The sequence below is a fragment of the Ptychodera flava genome, chromosome 9 (genome assembly GCF_041260155.1).
Source record: "Ptychodera flava strain L36383 chromosome 9, AS_Pfla_20210202, whole genome shotgun sequence".
NCBI classification, from domain to species: Eukaryota; Metazoa; Hemichordata; class Enteropneusta; family Ptychoderidae; genus Ptychodera; species Ptychodera flava.
The window spans coordinates 2,042,290-2,065,491 of record NC_091936.1 but is presented as its reverse complement, the minus strand read 5'-3'; the positions used below and the strand labels follow the sequence as shown (position 1 = coordinate 2,065,491).

General features: G+C 36.4%; 1 protein-coding gene across 2 annotated transcripts; it reads right to left on the bottom strand.

The window, feature by feature from the left end:
• Positions 1-376: 376 nt before the first annotated feature.
• LOC139139732 (prostaglandin E synthase 3-like) lies at positions 377-23,002 on the bottom strand. 2 transcript variants are annotated; one of them, XM_070708596.1, is made up of 6 exons: positions 22,688-23,002; positions 17,984-18,179; positions 17,276-17,374; positions 11,015-11,098; positions 4,655-4,754; positions 377-3,541 (listed from the first exon to the last, which is right to left on the bottom strand). In XM_070708596.1, the coding sequence occupies exons 1-6, from the start codon at positions 22,699-22,701 to the stop codon at positions 3,522-3,524; spliced, it is 513 nt and encodes a 170-aa protein (XP_070564697.1). In that variant the 5' UTR covers positions 22,702-23,002; the 3' UTR covers positions 377-3,521. The 2 variants fall into 2 exon arrangements, with proteins under 2 accessions (XP_070564697.1, XP_070564698.1); XM_070708597.1 differs by having other exon boundaries at positions 22,645-22,732.
• Between the last annotated feature and the right edge of the window lie 200 nt (positions 23,003-23,202).

The window sequence follows — 23,202 nt, the reverse complement described above, 5'->3', positions numbered from 1 at the left end:
GACGGGAAAGGGATTCACTCGTGTTTGACCAAAAATTCTCCGTTTATCCCATAACAGGCAAGTTTTTGAAAATGACGGTAAATTTAAATGAAGAAGAATCTGTTCAATTTCTTGCCTATTCTGCCACAAGCAAACGTTGTTGAGGCATAGATAATGACTATATCGTTCAATTTGCAGACTGCAATGAATATCCGAGGAAATTGGTGGTACCTTGGGGTTCGACAAATTTTGCAGAGTTGCAGCTCATGGGACTTTAAGAACGTGAAGCAGAAAACATTATCTTTGCAAAAAGTGATTTTGAGCAAAATACGCAGTGTTAAGTGCAATGCCATCTTAAAAAGCTGGTTATAACAAAAACATACATCCAAACAATTAATACTATTTTTTAAATTTATTTTAAGAAAAAGAACCGTATACAACTCTAAAGGATAAGGACTTCCAGCTTCATTCTAGACTTTAATGAAGATAAAAAATTAAAGGTTTGTAAAATAGTATTCATATTGACAGGACACTTAGGACACTTAATCATACATAGATTAGCATAGTTACCTGTTCTGACATGACCATCAGGCACTACGTACTGAACAGGTACATAAAGAGTACTATACAGTGTTCCAAAGATATTTGAAAACTTTAAAAGAATGTATGAGCCATTTGATGATCAGACCTCTTTCTTCGAGATTGAATTTAGTCTTATTCAATGATAATTAACAACAAAATCTGCAACATGTGTAAAATACTAACTTAACACTCATTTTCTTGTCTTTTCAGATGCAGGCTAAATTTTAGCAATCTGTCTGGTACTTTATTTGCAGAGGGCTGACCACTTGTATGGTCAATATATCTCCAGCCTGAACTGACATAAATTTCAGGTTCTTACATGCCTCGCACCACAAAACAGCTTTCTGTTTTTAAAGCGACTTTAAAATCAATATATTTCAAATTAAATGTACACGTGAACAAAAAGTTATGAATAACATACCTTTCATGACAAGTTAACAGATTTAGTGCTGCTGCAATTTGAATATTTGCAATAATATTATTTATTTGCCAAGAGTAAACACTTACATGGTCTGAATTAGGCAATTTTGTCAAGAATCAAAAGTCACTGCAACTGATCTGTAACCACAGGTTGAAAAATGTTTTGGGCCGGGAATAATACATGTACATCTGAAGAGAAACCTGTTCAAGTCACGGTTTTGTTGTCTGAGCAATTGCTCCACTACACATCTTAATTATTGTAAAAATGATCATTTTTGACAAGTTCGTGTACTTTTCCAAATTTTCAAAAATAAATTACATTGGAACACAACCACGTTCATGGTGCATTTGATGTAATTGCCTTCAGGTCAACTATCAAACATGTAGTTTTGTGGCAATATATCAAGTTTATTAAAAATTTGCATGCAAATGGTGGAGAATGAGATGTTTTTATCATTGTGGCATGTAATAAACACATTTTATTGACACAGGCTACTGATCTGGTATTAATTTCAACTAAATTGGAACAGAAACCTTGTACCTCAATCAAATTGAATTTACCAGAACCGTGCTACAAAGAACAACTTTCTAAAGGAAGTGCCCAGAGTACTTGTGAATGAAATTGATTTGATGTTGTTTCAAAATATGGCCCTTCATCATGCTTATTTCATGCTCTCAACACTTGTACCCGAAGAAAAAAAATGAAAAGATAAAGTACCAGTAAAAAAAAGGTTTCCTGTGAAGAGGACAATGTACAATGTGGTTATGATATTGTTTACACACAGACCAGTTTATGGTACTTATTGAGCCTGTGATAGGATGTTTTAAAACAAGACATTTTCATGTTGAACACGACTACCATGTACAAATACACTTTACCATAATTATCCACTTGTTTCTTGGAAGTTTCATATGGATAAGACCAAGTTGTTCACAAAAGCTTCACTCAAAGAGAACAATGTACACAATGTGATAACAGGATGGATTAAACAGGTTATTCTAAGTTCAACAGGTGTAAATGATGTGACACATCAAAAACAGTTGTGTACCAGTTTGTGATTAACAAATATGTTCTCTTCTGCACAAAGATAATGAAGTGGTATCGTGCCTCCACGTGTTTGAGAGGAGTCCTTGGGTTTGTTTCAATGTAGTAGGTCATTCTCCTATGGAGTACTTCCGGTTCCTTGTTAACAATATCTTTGCTGAAGGCCATGTAGCAAAATCAAATTTTGAATCACCTGTAAGTAGTATGGGGTTTGCAAATCCAGGAATGTGGATTCTGGGAGAACCAATGTATTTGCTCAGACCAGCAACTCTGCCAAGGCAACCAGACTTACAAGTATAAGATTTCAGAAACACATGCAATGCTGGATTTTGGACTACCTAGTACTGAATAAATGTACTCGTTTCTGTTGCAGTAAAATTTTAAGGTTAAATGTTAAAATACCCTTTGCCTCTTATACCGTACATTAGTATTATATGAATTTGAACTTGTTCATTGCATGTACTGTACGATTTCCTGTATATACCAAGGAGAACTTTATTGATGTCTCTTTCAACAGAAGTATAGTCTGAATTTGAAACTTTTCCATATGTGTTCTAAATATTTTCCCATAACTGGCACAACTTGCATGTGTTTTGTTACCATCTGTAGACTCTATAAAGATTTGCAAAAAACACACACTGTCTCTTAAAATCAATAATACTATCCCTATTATGTGGCATTACTGTAAAACACTTTGAATAAGCTGCATGCCTTTTTATTTTTTTCAGATTTACATTGAAATCAACTGGTTTCCAATTTAGCTAAAAAGACATTCTAATCATGGTAAATATAAATATACAGAAAAGTTTAAATTTGCAGCATCTTAAATTAGCAAAGTGATAGACTTGGCTAAATTAGCTGAGAAGGATGCTAGCTAAAAAGAAATGTTTTACAGTAATCCTTTTCTTCTAAAGGGGTTACATATCGCATTTGTCAGACTGAACTTAAGTAAGTTTGTATTGAACCAGATTGATTGCCAATAAGCTGTCTGAATACGGTTGAAATATTAAAATTACATTTAATGGTAGTCATTTAGAACTTGAATTTGTTAATTTTTTGTATAGAAGTCATGGATGCAATAAAGACATTCAGTGAAATTTATCTTCGTAATGAAAGGTCAAGAGAGGTATATAAAAATCACATTTACATTGACATAACATCCTGAAGACATTGTCTGACAAAACTTACATGTGTTACATAGACGCAGTATTAACTTCAATTCTTGCAGCTCCTTTTCATATCATCAGATTTCTGATTGACTGTTTCCATTCAAGCAGTCTCCACAAGAAACCATATTACACTCCTACCTAAATACATGTTTGAGGAAACCAAACCTTTCTGAAATTTAGTTTGTATTTCTATAGCAATGGGCTTGTTAAAACTTTTAATGCATTTGAAATCATAAAAAAAGCATGAATGTTGATAATCGGAGATGGCCAACATGGTTTGTTCAAGGAAAACTTACAAAATATCCAACATCTTTGTACATTAACATTTACTCTAGATCAGGCAGCTCTGAAACAAAGAAGACAAAAGAAAATCTAGTTAAACAATTTGAAATCATTCAAACTTTGTATAACATAACTTCTGTAAAAAAGCAACCTAGCATCAGATCTGCCGGCTGTGTTTTATAGAAAACAAGTCATCGTTGATGACACAGTCCCCACTTGTTAATGGGAACTTTGATTACAAATCCTCAGAGAGGATAGAGTCCTCTTCATTAATTAGGTCTGTGATAAAAATACTTTGATACAGATGGCGCTCAATGGCCAAGAATGAGTTCCATGGTGATGAAAACATAAAACCAATGCAGGCCACCATCCTAAAGTTCATTAAATGAGTCAACTAGGAATTAATCATCAGGATGTTGCAAAACATTTTTGCATCCTATCATAACACTGATAGATTATCACTGGTACCATATTTTATAAAGTTTGATGCAGTGCTTCTGGACATTCACCCTAAAAACAAAAGTTCATCATGTAAATGCAAATTGGCAATTAATTTGATTTATTGGATCGTATCACAAAACAAATGGACGTGCATATGTATGACATATGTCAATGTCCTTGTACCAACTTTGAATAAAATTGGTTGAGATATGCCTGAGTTATGCCTTCGTACATAAAAAATCGTAACAAAATGGCCGCACGGCAGCCATATTGGATCGTATCACAAAAGCAATTGACGTGCATATCTATGACATTGGTCAATGTCCTTGTACCAACTTTGAATAAAATGGGTTGAAACATGTCTGAGTTTAATGGCTCCGTACATGAAAAAATCGTAATAAAATGGCCGCCTGGCGGCCATATTGGATCGTATCACGAAACAAATCAACGTGCATATGTATGACATAGGTCAATGTCCTTGTACCAACTTTGAATAAAATGGGTTGAAACATGTCTGAGTTATGGCTCTGTACATGAAAAAATCGTAATAAAATGGCCGCCTGGCGGCCATATTGGATCGTATCACGAAACAAATCAACGTGCATATGTATGACATATGAAGTAATCCTTGTACCAAGTTTGAATGAAATCGAATGAGACATGATGATGAAACACATACAGATCAGTCTGCATAAAACTCAATTTCGAGGTCCCCCTTCACAGAGACTAAACATACCTTCATCATCACTGTCTGGTTTGTCCTCGTCATCTGGTGCTATGTCATCCATGTCTGGCAATCCATCCCCATCAAACCCACCACCCATCTGTGCCATCATCTAAAATATAAAACAAGAGTATTGCAATATTGATAACATTCTAAAATCTTCACAATATTTACAATGCGTAACACATATGGTGGTACTGGCTTTTTCTGTCAATAGGCCTACCAAAAATTCACACATGGAAGACCATTCAATTTGTATATAGTTGTATAGTGGACCCTAGGTTGTGCCTCAATATGCAGCACTTTTGGCAAAGTAGCAGGGTACATTATGGCTCCCATTATTGTATTTGTTGTCTTTGTTTATTTTCAAAATTTTGTTTGACTGTCATGCATAAATTCGAAAGTACAAACGACCCCAAAAGAGGGATAAAACTGCAGCAAGTGAAAATGAATACAGTAATAATATTGACTGACCGATGTGAGACAAAACATTATGGCAGTGGATAAAAACTGCAATCTGTATCAATTTTCACTTGTTGCAGCTCTTATCCTCTGCCTTTTTATAAGTGTTTTATCTCCCGCTGGTCGGTCAATATTTTATTGTAACTCAAAAGCATTTCTCTGAACATAGCCGCACGAGTACGGCATGTCACTAGAACCAATACATGTGTAAATGTGCAGTTTGTCAAAGAGGTTATATAAACTCACAAACATAGGAATTGTCACTACATACATTATGAGATAAGACGGTGTCATGGGTCCCCTATGATGTATGCAAATACAGGTGATGTGCCTTTGACAGGTCACCATGGCTTTTGATCAAAAATATATGATGCTTAAAGAACCAGAGCCAGAACGAGGCTACACTACGGTGCTTATCCAGAAGTTCAGCTCCGTGATATCTCATTGAAATTGTGGTATTTTTACCACTTCCATGAAATATTCCTATAGGGTCTTGGCTATAAAGAGCAAGACAAACATCTTTCGGGAAAATTGTCTTTGTTGGTCTGAATATTCATCGAGAAATTGAAGAAATTGTACGGTCAGCTACAACGTGGACACCATGACGAGCGAGGATGACGTAAGACCCATCTTCCTATTGTTGAATGATGTTACTGGCGGCAAGCCTAAATCACCAACAGAGTACGTGACGATGGAGGAAGTCTACCTAGCAGCCTGTGAGTGCATTGAACCTCAGTCATTAATCTGTATACAGATAGTTGGTGGGTTATGCCGAATTTATATAGATGGTAGAGAAAATCGTATCAGACTACTCACGAGCGGTATGGCTCTCAGAGGTATGACTGTACAACTCAAGGAGAGAAATCCTTTTATTCAACAGGAAGGTGTTAGAATAACTGTCAAAGGATTGCCTTTCTCAGCTGATAATGCTATGATATCTGCAGCGCTCGAGCAGTATGAGTGTGAAATAAGCAAAATAGAAAATGAAAGACTACGTGTGAAGGGTAAATTGACAAGTTGTTTTACTGGAAACCGCTATGTCTATGTGAAAGCTATAAAGAGACCAATTCCTACGTATGGAGTTCGAATCGGTCGATTTAATGTTCGCATATTTTATAAGGGGCAGCAAAGTAATACGACAGCTGATGTCAACTCAATAACACGTGCTACTGAAACCATGAGTTGGTCTAGCCCTGATGATAAAGCTGGTGCCCCTGAATCGGTCAATGGTCAAGTATCTCAACCAACTGAGACACCTGTTACCGAGACTGACTCCGATGGTTGCGCCGAGGAATCTGAATCTGTATCTGTAGCGGATCTTGAATCGTATATTGATGACAAATTCAATGAATTGGCTTCAGAGGTGCAGGAAGGACTGCCAGGAGACAGCTCGCCTGACCAACAAGGTAAAGGTAAAGGGAAAAGAAAGAAAGGCAAGAAGAAGAAGAAAGCTGAAAAAAAGACAAAGAAAAGTTAGAGAACTCAAAGAGCACAGCTGGAAATTCTGATGGTATAAACGCGAACAATGCTTGTTCCTCACAGATGGCGCCCAATTCAGGAGTGCGTCGCACACGTTCACTTGAAAACGTGTCGCAGGCTACAATAGATACTTTCCTGAAATTGAACAAGCCTGAGGAAACCCCGCGTAGAAGCTTGAGTAAGCGACAATCATCAACTCCGCCTGAACAGTTAAACAAGGAGAGTTCAAACTGGTATCTCGATATTGGTCATTGTCTTTGACTTTGACTTGTAATTAAATTTTTCTAAACGTCGTGCCTCAACAGCGATGTGTAAATGTAATGATTAATTCTCTTTCAGTACTTACGTTGAATGTTCGAGGTCTGCGCGACTCATTGAAGCGTCGATCTCTTTTCACATGGTTTAGAAAGGTAAATGCTGACATTATTTTGCTTCAAGAAACTCACGTTACTGAGGATTTAGTATTTAATTTTGATAACCAATGGGGTGGAAAATGTGTTCATGAGTTTGGTTCCTCCCAAAGTCGTGGAGTTTCTGTTCTTTTTAAGAAAGACCTGAATATTGAAGTGCTTGACACCAAAGGTGTAAATGGTAGATTTTTATTTGTAAACTGTAGTATTTCAGAAACTATGTTTTCACTTTGTAACGTTTATGCCCCAAACTCAAGTAAAGAGAGTTTCTTGTTTTTCCAAACCGCCCTTGACTTACTGAATGATTTTGAGTTGTCAAACTTGATTATTGGCGGTGATTTTAACTGCCTTGCCAACAGTAGAATTGATAAGCGGGGAGGAAATCCTACCTCGGATAGATCCAGCAAAGTACTGAAAACACTTTGTCAAATGTTTAATGTCAATGACAGTTGGCGTTTTAAAAATCCACACACTGCAGCTTTTACCTTTCGCCACAAATCTCCCATGGTGCTTACACGCCTTGATTATTTGTTCACGTCGAAACACCTCAATGAATACATTGAGAAATGCATTATCATCCCAGCAATTTTAACAGATCATCGGGCTGTGCATATAGTATTTAATCTTACAAATTTAGGCAGAGGAAAAGGAATTTGGAGGTTGAATACGTCTGTGTTGAAAGATGACATTTATGTAGAAAAAGTTAAAGAAATCCTGAACAAGGTTAATATGGAGTTTTCTGATCTATCTGCACAACTGAAACTTGAAATTTTTAAGTTAAGAGTGAAAGAGTTTTCTATTGATTTTACGCAAAAGAAAGCGAAAGAACGCAGAGAGGAAATAACTTCTCTGGAAAATAGGCTTGCTAAATTAGATAGACATATTGATGATACATTGGATACCTCCATTCTACAAGAATATGCACAAGTGAAGACTAGGCTTGAGTCTCTTTATAAAGAAAAAGCTCGCGGTGCACAAATCCGTGCACGCGCCAGGTGGGTTACTGAAGGCGAACGTGCGACCAAGTTTTTCCTGAACCTTGAAAGAAACGGAGATCAAATAATGCAATTTCAAAATTGTATGATAATGGTCATGAAATTAGTGGAAATAATAATATTCTTAAAAGCATTGTGGATTATTATACTGCACTTTTCTCTACTAGTAACCCCTCGGTTGAATCGATTAATAATTATCTTAACGATGTTCACGTTCAGCAGCCTTTGTCAGAAGATGATAAGCAACTTTTAGAACAAGCAATTTCAAAAGACGAGTGTAAGGATGCGGTTTTCAAAATGAAAAAAGATAAAACACCTGGGCTAGATGGTTTACCCTCAGAGTTTTATCAAACCTTTTGGGAAAGTATCGGTGATTTAGTTTTTCAATCAATAAGCGAGGGTCTCCACGATGGTTTACTTAGCTCAAGCCAACGTACTGCCATCTTAAGACTTCTTTATAAGAAAAAAGATAAGACAAATCTTGACAATTGGCGCCCAATCAGTCTTTTGAATACTGATTACAAAATTTTGGCCTTCATTTTAGCTAACAGAATCAAACGAATTGTGCATAAAATTATACATCCTGACCAAACGGCTTATATTCCAGGAAGATTTATTGGGCAAAACATTCGCTTAATTTATGATGTAATTGATTATACCAACATTGAAGACTTACCAGGTATCATTTTATTTTTAGATTTCAGAAAAGCATTTGACTGTATTGAGCATCAATTTCTGTTTCAAACTTTAAAAAAATTCAATTTTGGTAATAATTTTATTAATTATGTAAAAACAATGTACAATCATATTGATTCTGCTGTTATTAATAACGGTTATATTTCACAAAAATTTAAACCATCCAGAGGAATCCGACAAGGTTGTCCTCTTTCCGCTTTGCTTTTTTTGTTTGTTGCGGAAATTTTGGCAACTGTTATTAGGGATGATCCAAATATATCAGGTATCAAAATACAAAATGAAGGTTTTGAAGGGGTAAGGCAGATAAAGATCTCCCAAGTCGCTGATGACACGACTCTTTTTTAGATGACGAAAAGTGTGTTTTTCATGCTATTGATATTGTTAAAAAATTGGGGGTAGTTGCAGGAACACAACTAAATACACAAAAACCGACGGTCTTTGGATTGGGAAGTGGAAAAATAGATCAGACAGCATAGCTAACATTAATTGGCCCGATGCGCCAATCAAGTCACTTGGAATGTATTTTCACTCAAATGTTTCGCTGTGTAAAGATTTGATTTGGGAAGAATCGTTACAAAAAGCTTCTTTTGCTTTAAAGCGTGGAGTAAGCGGAATATGACCCTGTACGGGAAAATTGCTGTTTTGAAAACATTTGCCGCCTCGAAGCTTATTTATCCTTTGTCAATGCTTGAATTTCCACAGTGCAAATTAAAACAAGCTGATGCTTTATTTTTTGAATTCTTATGGGGTTCCAAAATACATAAAATCTCACGCAATACGATTATAGCTGATTATCACCAAGGTGGTCTTAAAATGACTGACATTTTGACTCAGTATAAAGCACTCAAAGCATCTTGGGCGAAACGTTTCTTGAAAGATAAAACTGTACATTATTGGATAGCATACAACCAAGTTGGATTTTTATTCCTAATTTTTATTTATGTAAAATAACCTTGATGTGATCAGTTTCTACAGCAGCTTTACAAAACCAGTAGATTGTCCTTGTACTGGTTCTCTGCCAACATTTTATAGAGAAATGATCCTTTATCTACACGAATCTTTTGAAGGTAAAATTGAAAAGCCTAATTCCGTGACGTCATTGCTGCAACAAGTAATCTGTTTATAACAGTTTATAAGGTATAAAAATAAAACTCTTTTTTTCCCGGAGTGGATTAAATCTTGAATTTTGTTTGTAAAAGATGTTATTACTGGGAAGAAAATAGATATACAGAAAATTATAAATATCATTGTTAACAAACGTAATTATGTAAATGAGCTTTTTTTGTTTAAAAATGCAATGAAACCCTGGATTACACTGCTAAGTGAAAATACCGAAACCTCTCGAAATTTTACACTCAATCGAAATATTTTTGTTAATTTTACAACTAAGTCTTTCTATCTTGACTTGCTTCAATACAAAATAAAGAAATCGTATGTGGAGGCTATGTGGTCCAAGACATGCAATTTGCAGAATGTAAAATGGAAAAATATATGGGAAACAAGGTGCAGTAGATGTTCCTTTGATAGAAAACTGTGTAATTTTGTTTTTAAATTTATACATTGTATTTTGCCTTGTGGTCTAAAACTATTCAAATGGAAAATACGCACTTCTCCATTTTGTGCTTTTTGCCACGTGACAGAGAACCAAGTACATATTTTCTTTCACTGTGTTAAAGTTCAGTCCTTTTGGAATGAGGTTAGACTTCTTATCAGCAGACATTTTGACATTGATCCCATAATCAATATGCGATCATTGATTGTCGGCATGCCAAACAAGGCGGTGACACATTTGATCACTATTGCAATGTATTCGATTTTTAAAGCGTGGTGTTTACAAAAGCCATGTAAAGCTGTGTTTCAACACGATTTGGAGACTACCATATTCTGTGAATCTTTTCTAGATCGTAAAGAGCTAAAGAGAAATGGAAAACTTTATACGATGAAATAAAATATACATTAAAAAAAAATATATATATATATGATGCTTATTTTCATTTTTCTTGGTTATACATCTTATAGTGTTTTTACTAAGATGTGTAACTTGTCCAATATGAACATTTTTCTGACCAATGAAACTTTAGAGAAGTGCAAAGATAGACAAAGACACAATCAACCGGTCTGATAAGTTCCGCATTGCTGACAGTGGAGTTAAAATGCTGCGAGAAATGGACTTTCAAAAATTGATACCTTAGTTAAGGATCTTGGACAACTAATCCTCTTTATGGTAGAAGAGCAAAATCATGTTTCTAATTTTATAATGTTGTCTCCATTTTTCAATAACAATTTTGCAATGTGTTATCAGATGACAGCTGTTAACTTATAAAACTTACATCTTCAAGATTTCTATCTCCTCCATCATCATCAGAATCATCTTCATCTTTCCATTTTTGAAAATCTGTTTTCAACCAGTGTACCTACAAGATTACGATGTAAACAATGTTAATTCTATTTCTGTAGTCACATTGAATTGTAATGGTACCTAAAATTGTTCAAATTAACATAACATACCAATGCAGGGCTTGAACTTCATGGTTGCCTGTTTGCCTGTGGAAATTTTTAACAGTGGGTTAAAAGTTCAGACCAATATTTGTTTAATACATATTTTTTTATTGAAGGACAGACAACTTTCACAAAGGACATGGAGTTTTACTGTGCTCCTGGTCCTCATTATCTGCTGCTACGAATTGGCAGAAAATGTGCTCAGCAGTTTATCTGTCGAGGAATGAAAGTGTATGTACAACTGCCCTGGACCAACATGTGGATAATAAAGTACAAACATTATTGAAAATAGGTTTTGTGCAATTTGTACGTGAAATTGATATGTTGGGTGTGGCTAATCAAAGTTGCTTGTGGCTAAATAAAATTTGATCATTTTAGCCACACTATCAGACTGTGGCTACAATGAAAAAATTCCTAGCGCCAACACTGCATGACCCCTGGATGGCAATATTACGTGATCATGTACATACATTTAAATTGGTCTGGCCAAGATCTATGCCCCTATATATAGTTGTATTCTTCAAGTGTGTATACATATACTTAGTTATAGACAAGGGTACTGTGACATTCCAAATCCAAAGATATATGCCAAGTATACTGTTTGTACACCCTGAGAATACTATGTTTATCTGTATATTTGTGGGTGATTCTATAGATCATAAATGTATGCATCCCATACCGGTATTTGATGATACACTGATCCCATATATCCATCATTGAGCCTTGTGATGTTTGTAATAGAAGTTAAAGAAAGTTGAGAAAAAGTAACAACAGCCCAAAAACAAAGGTCATTTGCAAAACAATGACCAACTGGCCAGAATTGTGTGACTCAATTGTATTGAAATGGGGAAATGTACCGCAATGGAAACCGCATACATGTTGTTTTGCACTTGTTTCTGAAGGATGTTGAAACAATTTCCTAATAGAAGATGGCTTCACATAGCAATTTACAGCAATTCTTATAAACTGTTGAGCAAATATCTCTACTCACACAATGCAAAAGCAATATTATCAGTAAATATAGAGAAATATTTCGAATTTTGTGATGTTTCTCATTTTAACAAAATGGATAGATCATTCAAAAAGACCTACATACAAATTTTCAAAGCAAAAGGGAGTTCTTGAAAAAAATTTTTTCTACCAACAACAACAACAATAAGATTATTCTTAATATTGCAATATCTCTCATTTAATTACAATTTATATAATTACATGATTTAATCATAATTATATATATATATATATATATATATATATATATATATATATATATATATATATACACACACACACACATATACACCATACACATATACACAACACATACGCATATATATATATATATATATATATATATATATATATATATATTATATATATATATATATATATATTATATATATATATATATATATATATATATATATATATATATATATATATATATATATATATAATGAGGTTATTACGAAAATACCGCAAAGGATGCACGAGGACATTGGCGCAGCGTATCGCCCGACGCGAAGCGGAGGGCGATGCGCAGCGCCAATGTCCGAGTGCATCCTTTGCGGTATTTTCGTAATAACCTTATTATTATACATCTTACATTCCTGATCGGGGCATCAAAATGTCGGAGTAGTGACCGTTTTCGTGCAATGTCAACAATTTTTCTTCCGATTTTATCGCGCCAGTGTGGAACGCTACCTCGGACGCGCTTCTGCAAGTTTTGGAGTGTGTGCACTACACACATACGTACGTACAGAGCGCGCGCAAGACTTGTTCTGGCACTCGTCCAAGGGGTCCCTTGAAACCGTTCTACAGTGAACACGCAGATACAGCCGCAGGGAATGGGGCGCCTTGAAACCGTACGTGTTACGGAACGGGCGTGCGTTCCGTACGGCTTTTTTAGCGCACGCTAAATTCTATTGTTCTCGATGGTAGATGTATAATAAATATATATATATATATATATATATATATATATATATATATATATATATATATATATATATATATATATATATATATATATATATATATATATATATATATATATATATATATGTCATAAACTCACTAATTACAGATATTAATATGAAATATCAAGGTAATCCAATATAATATTCCGTGGAAAATATTCCGTGTTTTGTAGCAAAAGACTTGTGTAAGTTGCCTCCTGTTGACTACAATAGTATTGATATTTCTTCGCTACTGACTCAAATTTATCGTATGAAGATTGACTTTGAAGGACTCAGAGGCGATGTTAACAATATGTCAAAGCTTTATTTGGAAACCAGTCAGGATATTCGACAAATTAAAAATGCTGTGTCTGTACTAGCTTCAAAGGACAGCAAGGTTGATGGGGCTTCTTGCCTGCGTGAAGACAGCAACCCCGTGGAAAGTGAATGCATTCCTCGAGGTGTTAATAAGCAGAATGACAATGAATCTTCTTTCCGCAATGACCCAACTGTTGCTTCTGGCGTGTCCAATTCAAATGAGTCTGGTGACAATGGTGCAAATCACCACGTCAGTGAATCAGTACCAGCTGCAACACCGATTTTTGACAAGACAGTGAGTGATAAGTCAGACTCAGATGGTTTCACAACTGTAATTTATCGTCACCGCAATCGGCGGCCTTCCAGCTATGTGGAAGTGGTTTCGAATGGAAAACACAACTGTCATCTCAACCAGTAAAAGCTGATGATGTTCGTGCCGCTCCTTTGCTACAGATCGATCATACTTCTGCTAAGGCAAGACCGATTCAGCCAGCTAGTCGTCGCAAATACGTTCTTGGTAAGAAAAAACACGATGGTCTTATTCCAGTTGTCTCGCAAAGAAAATTCATGTTTGTCAGCAGACTTGGGCCCAATACTGAGCCAGCACATCTTGTAAAGTACATTCGTGAAGTTAGTCATATGGATGTCATCGATTGTGAACGACTGCAATCCAAATACGACTCATATGCTTCTTTTCGAGTTTCTGTCAACGCCATGCATTTTGATTCTCTGATGAATCCTGATTTCTGGCCTGAAGGTGTCCTAGTTCGGAAGTTCTATCAACCCCGTAAACAAAATGAAGGAACTTCGTATCGCGTCATATAACTGTCGATCAGTTAAGAACTCGGTCATTGCTGTCAGAGACCTCTGTGAATCGCACGATATTTGTCTATTGCAAGAACACTGGTTGACTAAAGACAATATTTCTTTTTTATCATCGATTCACAAAGACTTCGACTACTATGGTGAATCTGCAGTAGACACAAGTGAAAAGCTGCTCATCGGGAGGCCGTTTGGTGGTGTTGCCATTCTGTGGCGCAAATCTATAGGTCATGCCATCAAAGTCAAATCTTTTGGGGACAGTAGGATTGTTGGTATTGAACTTGACAGTGTAAACGGTAAAATTTGTATTTGTGTGTGTATATGCCTACGTGTTGTAGGCAAAATTATGATGATTTTTTAAACTACTTGGCGAATGTTCACTCAATTGTTCAATCCAATGATGGTTACAATACGATGATCATTGGAGACTGGAATGCTGATCGTCACTCATTGTTTGGTTCTTCTTTTCATAATTTTTGCAACGAATACAATTATTACATCTCTGATGAGTTCTTTCTGTCAGATGACACCTTCACGTACGTCAGTGATGCTCATGGATCTACCTCTTGGATAGATCACTGTGTTTCTACTCATGGTGCTCATAATTGTATTAATTCTATATCAGTATTATATGACACAATATCCTCCGATCATTTGCCACTTAGCATTAATTGTGATTTGAAATTTTACCAGTATGTCATCGTAATAATGAGAAGGCTGGTGCAAACAAGAAACCCACATTGAATTGGGATAAGATCAATATTCAGCAACGTAATGCTTATCATGCACTTTCTGACAGGTTTTTGAGTGATATAAAAATCCCATCTAGCGTCCTTTGTTGTAAAGATATGCATTGTACAGATAAAAACCATACAGAGTGTATTTCGCAATTTTATGACAGCATTATTAACAGTTTATATTCAGCCGGTATGCAGGCAATGCCTGGTGTACATAGCAATCACCACTCAATGGTGGCAGGGTGGAATGATCATGTGAAAGATCTTCATGCTATTGCTCGTGATACGTTTAAACTCTGGGTTAATTGTGGAAAACCTAAGTGTGGTCCACTTTTTGATTAAAGCGCCGCTCTCATGCGAGGTTTAAATATGCTCTGCGTGCTTGCCAACGTCATGAAAATCAAATTAAAGCAGACAATGCAGCAAAAAAACCTGTATTGTGGAAATCAACGTGATTTTTGGCGGTCAGTCGGTAAGATTAATGCTAAAACACCACAAAGACCCAGCAGTGTTAATGGTTGCAATGGCGATGCTAATATTGTTGAAATGTGGCGTCAACATTACAGTGGTTTGTTTAATGACGTCCATAACAATAATGATCAAAAGTTTGTTGAAGACATGATAAACAGTTGTAATGGTGTAAATGACTTCATTGTTTCACCCAGTGACATTCGATGTGCAATAAGAAAATTACAGATGGGCAAATCAGCTGGTTCAGATTTACTTTCAGCAGAGCATTATATCTATGCCGCTGACAAAGTGTTTGTACTGCTTAGTATGTGCTTTACTGCAATGTTAGTTCATGGAGTTTGTCCAAACAAAATCTCAGAAACTGTCCTTGTGCCAATTATCAAAGATAAGAATGGTGATATCAGTAATAAGAACAACTATCGTCCTATTGCACTGTCGACTATTGCTTCAAAAATTCTAGAATTTGTTCTTTTGAACAGTATGGAGTTGTATCTTGACACGTCTCACTACCAGTTTGGTTTTAAGAAGGGTCACTCTACTGACATGTGCCTGTTTGTTTTAAAGGAAATTGTCAATTATTACAGAAAAAATGGTAGTAATGTCATAATTACTTTTTTGGATGCTTCAAAAGCATTCGATCGCGTGAACCATTGGACATTGTTTAAGAAGTTGATTTCTCGCAAGGTTCCAATTTATATTGTAAGATTTTTACTCATTTGGTATCGGACGCAATCTATTATTATTCGTTGGGGTGATTGCATTTCATCTGGATTTACTGTTACTAATGGTGTAAGACAGGGCGGTGTCCTATCCCCAAAACTGTTTAATGTACATAATGATAACTTGAGTGCTTTGCTTGTAAAATCTCAAGTAGGCTGTAATATCGGTGGAACGTTTATAAACCATTTAATGTATGCCGACGACATTTGCTTGATATGTCCTTCTGTCAAAGAGACGCAGAAATTGATAGATATTTGTAGTTCTTATGGTACCACTCATGACATTGTTTTCAATACAAAGAAAACCGAATGCCTGTGTGTCATCTCTAACAAATCTAGAGTTGTACATTTTCCTAAAGTTTACATAAATGGTATACAAATCGCATTTGTAGAAACTAAGAAGTATTGGGCTGTCTTCTAACGTCTCACTTTTTAGACGATGCAGATATTGATCATCAAAAGAGATCATTCTATGTTTCAGCTAATATGCTTCTGAGGAAATTTTCGCTATGTTCTTTAAGGGTAAAAGTATGATTTTTAAAGCCTATTGTTACCAATTGTACGGATCTCACCTTTGGTTTAGATATTCCCTTGGGGCTATGATGAAACTGAGAGTTGCTTATAATAATGCTGCCCGTATTTTTTCTGGGATACAGAAAGTTCAGTAGTGCAAGTTCCATGTTTGTTTCAAACGATCTGTATAATTTTGACAGTTTACTCAGAAAACAAATGTATGGCTTTATGGTACGAATATCTATATGTGATAATGTAATTATTCAGCAAGTGAATCAGTGCTTGAATTTCTCATCTGAATTACGCAAGTTTTGGATTGATTCTCTTTTCTAGTGAGATAATGTTGGCTGTCAGCACCCTCTCCGGTGCTTTATTCCAAGTGTCTTTAAGTTTATTCTTTCATTTCTGTAATAGTGTTTCTATGGACAATTGATGTCCGATTTAAAGAGAAATAAAGGTAATCCAATATAATTGATGGAAGCTAAAATGAAAAGTTAAAAAACTTATTCATGCAGAGATTGTATAACATAAATAGTTTCAGCATCAATCCTTACCTTTTGTTTTACTTTCAGTAACCTGTCCCAGTATGGACCCGGTTCTTTTTTGCTAATTGTGAATTCTATGTTTCTCGGTCTTACAGCATACCTAGAGTTCTGTTAAGTACACAAAAGAGAATAACAATGATCAGTTAATGAGTATTCTAAGAACAGCCAAGTTAAAATAAGGCTCTAGATAAATAAATTAGCTGGAATATCATTAACTAACAAGTTCATTATTTGGGAGCACCAGTTCATCGCAATGGGATCAATTTCAACTTTCTAAAGCCAAGATTAAAAGGCATTGCCAAGGTCATCTCTGAGATATCAGAGTGGACACACATATAAACGCATACAAACTAAATCTATAAAGTCTGAGGGGACTAAAAATAACTTCCAAGATTTCAAATGAATGGAAAGAAATTTAGAAGTTAGAGTGAGGCACACAGTCGACAAGACAGCAGCAAAATGGTATGTATTTAGAATAAGATTCTGAAATCTAAATGCATTATGGGCTAAGAAGTAAAATATGTACACACATACCGAGTGTGGGTCTTATTCAGGCTATGTTACACCGAAGCCACTTTCTCATTTTGTCCATGTTTCCAAGTGAAATCAATTGAGTTACCTGTAGTCTATGAACACAGTCTCCCGTAGTCATCCTCCTTCTCTTGATTGAAGAATTATAGCCTTTCTTAAAACAATGTGTGAATAATAAAAACTCACCTGTATATTAATTTCTTTAAAGAATTCGATGTCCACTACATACTCTTTTCCTTCCTGACCACCTTTCCCTTTAAGAGATAGCCTGGTTTCCTCTAATTTGATATCTGGTCTTTTCATATCTTGCATATCGACTGTAAGAAATACTACATCATTGCGCTGAGCCCATAATACAGGTGGATGCACAATGGACGTATCTCTGCAACATAATGTGATGAAAGTCTTTATGCGACCAGGAAAATAAACTAAAGAGTGAAATGAGGACTCACTATGTGAAATTATTAAGTAAAATAAAATATGAAATGAGGAAAGAACAGAACCCCAAGCACAGGTTGATCCTACATCAAGAGAATACATTTCAGATACTTTGTTAACTAAATTTACGCATCAATCAAGTTCATATTTCACCATCAGGTCAAGTTCCTTAAAACCAGTGAAGCACAATATGACCCATCCATTTGGTGCATTTTAACAACAAGAGACCTAATGGCCAATATAGCTTTGCTGTGTTATGTAGAGACACATGTGTTGATGAAGAGACATGTGTTGATGAAGGTGGACATTGTTAAGTATTTTTTTTAATTTGAAGACATTTCTGAGCAATTTTATGCATTCTTATACAGTGTGTGAGAGGCTATTCCAACATACACACAGGGGAGGGTTTCAGGGAGGGTGTGCAAGAAATTTTTAAAATTTGAAGACATTTTTGAGTAATTGCATGCATTCTTGTACTGTATGAAAAACCATTTCAGCATAAGAGTGTTAGGGTGTTAAGGATTTTTTTTAATTTGAAGACATTTTTGAGTAATTTTATGCATTCTTATACGGTGTATAAAAGGCTATTTCAACATACACACATGTGAAGTGTTTCAAGGAGGGGGTGTGCAAGAAATTTTTAAATTTTAAAGACATTGTGGAGTAATTTAATGCATTCTTGTACAGTATGAAAAACCATTTCAGCATAAGAGTGTTAAGATGTTAATAATAATAATAATAATATTGGGTTCTTATATAGCGCACATATCCACAAGTACATGTGATCAAGGCGCTTTTTACAATTATTATTACCCCTGGTCACTGGACCTAATATGATACCACTCAACTCCCTGGGGAGCAAACAACAGCTCACATGTGCAGCCAATAAGCGCAGCAGAGCTAAACACACACATTACAACCACTGTCCTACCAGGTACCCATCACTCCTGGGTGGGGAGAAGCAATGAGGAATAAAGTGCCTTGCCCAAGGACACAACACCACAGCCATGCCGGGGCTCAAACTCGCCATCCTTTGATCGTGAGTCCACTGCTCTAGCCACTGGCCCATGCCTCCTCCTCATGTTAAGATTTTTTACATTTGAAGACATTTCTGAGCAATTTTATGCATTCTTATACAGTGTATAAAAGGCTATTTCAACATACACACAGGGGGAGGGTTTCAGGGATGGGGTCCCCTCCCTGTGTGCAAGAAATTTTAAAATTTTAAGACATTTTGGAGTAATTTCATGCATTCTTGTACAGTATGAAAAACCATTTCAACATACAGAATAATCATTATCACAATCAATTACAACATGTTTTCGTGGGATAAAGTTTTAAAAAAACGTCAGAAAAATTAATTTGATATCAATCGGGCCTGTCAACTGCATTCAGTTGGCAAGGATAATAGCAAAATTTCACCAGACTGTTGTGTAGAATTATGTTTAGCTCATGACTTGAACAAACATTTTGAAATACATCTTAGATAGGGGTTTTCACAACCCAGAAAACGATCCGCTAGAATCCTGACCAGTCTGACTGTACAAAGTTTATTACTGATTTAAATAAACTTGACTAAGATACAGTAAAATCAAACAGTTTATTCAATTCAATGAATTATAGGAACACAATTTTCAGTGATTTCAATTCACTGTACTTTTAAATTGTACATTGCATAAATACATATGCATATATGGGAGCTAAAAATACATAATGCCAAAAGAAAAAGGTTACTTAACAAAGGGACAGAACTAGTGTCAAAATGCCTTCACAAGAACAAATTCTACCTCACGAACTTCATTGATGAACCTGCAAAGCACACAGGTGTAATGTAAACTGGGTAGTTTTAATTGTGTAGAGTTTATGCTGTGAGTTTCATTCTGATACGTAAACTATCCCCAACTGTTTGGCCTGTTCTGCTCCTTCTAGTCGAAAAATAAACGCGAATCCTACATTCAGTTACCTCATGTCATGATAAAATGAAAACTTTTAAAGAAATCTGCTTCGCTTATCAGACAAAATCAGCATTTCTGGTGCCCACCATTGTAATAATGCAACTCATATCATAATGTAGCTGCAAAATTGTAGCGCTACGGTGAGGCCGTCGGTGACTTTTGGGTTTTGCGACTTCGCTCACCAGTAACGCTACAATGCCGATGGCCCTGTAGAGGTGAAAATAAGCGCATTCCATTGGACAAGGCGTGTTGATGTGATTACCAACTATGGTAATGGCGGCTTCCAGAAACACCGATGCCCAACGCACGCCCAATGTTTATTGGAACACGATCGACGTGTTTGAACAAATTCCAAACCCCATAAAGGACAAGGTTAATGTAGTATAGTGTTGAGTCTTCAGTAGTGATAAATCGGTATGACCAAATGCAGTAAACATGTAGCATTTCACATCAACACGCCTAGTCCAGTGGGGTGCGCTTATTTTCACCTCTGCAGGGCCAGCGCTACTGGTGAACGAAGTCGCAAAAACCAAAAATCACCGACCGCCTCACCGTAGCGCTACAATTTTGCAGCTAATCATAATGCAATGCCGTCTACATCGCTGATTGGTCCGTGAACAATGCCATCAATGGCATCAGATGGAGATTCACCAATTTTTATGTGTGGACAGCGTCCATTATGATGTGAAATGCGTTATTACGTTATATACTGCCATGCGAGCATTGACTGTTTGCAACAGGCAAAGACATCACAGCTTATCTTAGTTTTCATAGACTTGCATATTTCGTGTAATTTCACAGTTTTTAGCTTCACAGGCTTTAAATGGTTCAGGGTAGGTTGTAACTGGAACCACATAATTGTTCTCCTTAGGCTGAATGGTCAATTTTTAACTTGCAGTTATGCTGTGAAATAGCCAAAGTCAGGACCTAAAAAAAGGATGCTATCAGAAGTACCCCTCGAACTGGACATTCACTTCTTTTCCTAATTTTGAGTGGGTGCACTTCAAAGGTTAGTTTTCACTATATTGCCCTTATTCTGAGGAGTCCATAAAAAGCAAAGGTGCACATAACACTACTACACCATGTCTGTTCACTAATGCTACAGTTAACATTCAATGTTCTGCAATGAAATTCATTTGGCTATCAAACGGTAAACTTTAAAAAATACCACCATGGAGTCATGGTACCACCTAGCTGCAAAATTGTAGCTCTACAGTGAGGCGGTCGGTGAGTTTTGGTTTTTGCGACATCGCTCATCAGTAGAGCTACAATGCCGAAGGCCCTGAAACATACAAAATAAGCACGCTGCACATGGCATGGCATTTTGATGTAAAATCCCATATATTTACTGCATTTGGTCATACTGATTTATCACTACTGAAGATTAAACACTATACTACACTAACCTTGTCGTGTATGGGGTTTGGTATTTGTTCAAATACGTCGATCGCGTTCCAAAAACATTTCTTGGAGCCGCCATTACCAACTTCCGGTAATGGCGGCTCCCAGAAACACGCTCAATGTTTATGGAATGCGATCGACGTGTCTGTGCTAACACCAAACCCCATAAACGACAAGGTTAGTGTAGTATAGTGTTTAGTCTTCAGTAGTGATAAATCGGTACGACCAAATGCAGTAAATATGTGGGATTTTACATGAAAATGCCGCGCCACACATGGCGCGGCATTTTATTTTGTATGCTACAGGGCCTTCGGCATTGTAGCTCTACTGGTGAGCGATGACGCAAAAACCAAAACTCACCGACCGCCTCACTGTAGAGCTACAATTTTGCAGCTAGGTACCACGATGGTCATGGAGTCACGTTCAAATCAAATTGTCTAAGAGGAATGTAATTTTACTCAGAAATGAACGGGTCTATCTCGTATATCTACTCAGTATATCTACTCAGTATTTTTCTTAGCAAAAATAGCTAGGCGCTTTAATATTTTCTTAAATTCGTGAAGATGAAAAATATGTTTGGTTAAAGACTTTAGAGTGGCATAGGATTAGGATATACAGTACACAATCGTACTACAGGGTACTGAAACTACTTAGAGTATGTTGTAGCTATATAGTTCACCCACTGTCCCCTCCGGGTGGAGTGACGGTGGCTCTCAAATTTTCAAAAGCTGTCCAGTCACACACTCTTGCAGTTACTCATGCACCAATGGTTAACACGAGTCCACAGTGTGAAACTCGGGGGTTGAACATTTCTAATTTAGAGCGCTTTAGAGTTTCATGAACAAGAACGTAAACACATGCAAGTTTTAATTCCGAGGACAATTGAAAGTCCACGTGAGGCAATGAATTTGAACGTTCATCGTAATCGTACCTACGCCTTGACTTTACCTTCTGTGATTTTTCAGTCGACAGTGTGTATTACTTAGAGTTGTGGTGTGCATATCACAATTTAATTGCTTAGGACACCAAATAATCAAAACGCGATGAACTAACCCTCTCATTTCTCTGAAAACTTCGTAGAGGGGATAATACGTACCCTTTACCAGCCATGGCTTCAACACTTTCCACACGTGCGATTGAATATTCTGGAATCGCCGCTTAGTCTCGCATCAAACGAGAATTGCCGAGACAAGCGTGATTACACTAACTGCTCTTGGACGTACGCGTTCGCCGAGAGGTACAGAATATGTCGCATTTTTGTGGGTTTTTTCAGTTTATTGATTGCATACGTTTACCGAAGATTTCTCTAATATACGCATTTTTCAGAAGTTAAGGCTGCAGACGCCTGTATATTTGCATATGCAGCAGGTGGTGCATGGTGACGCGTTAACAACCAATCCATCAGCAACCTAATGCTGGCATAAGCTTCGGATTCGGATAATATTGTTTCCGATCATTTTACCACCACTGAACGAAGGTGTACAGTGCCCAGGGTAAAGTGGTTCTAGATGACCTAATATCTGCTGACGGCTCATTTCCGAGCCGCTGCAGGTTAGCCCCCCCCCCCCCCCCCATTATTATTGTGTTGTCATTTTCTATTTGTTTCTTGGA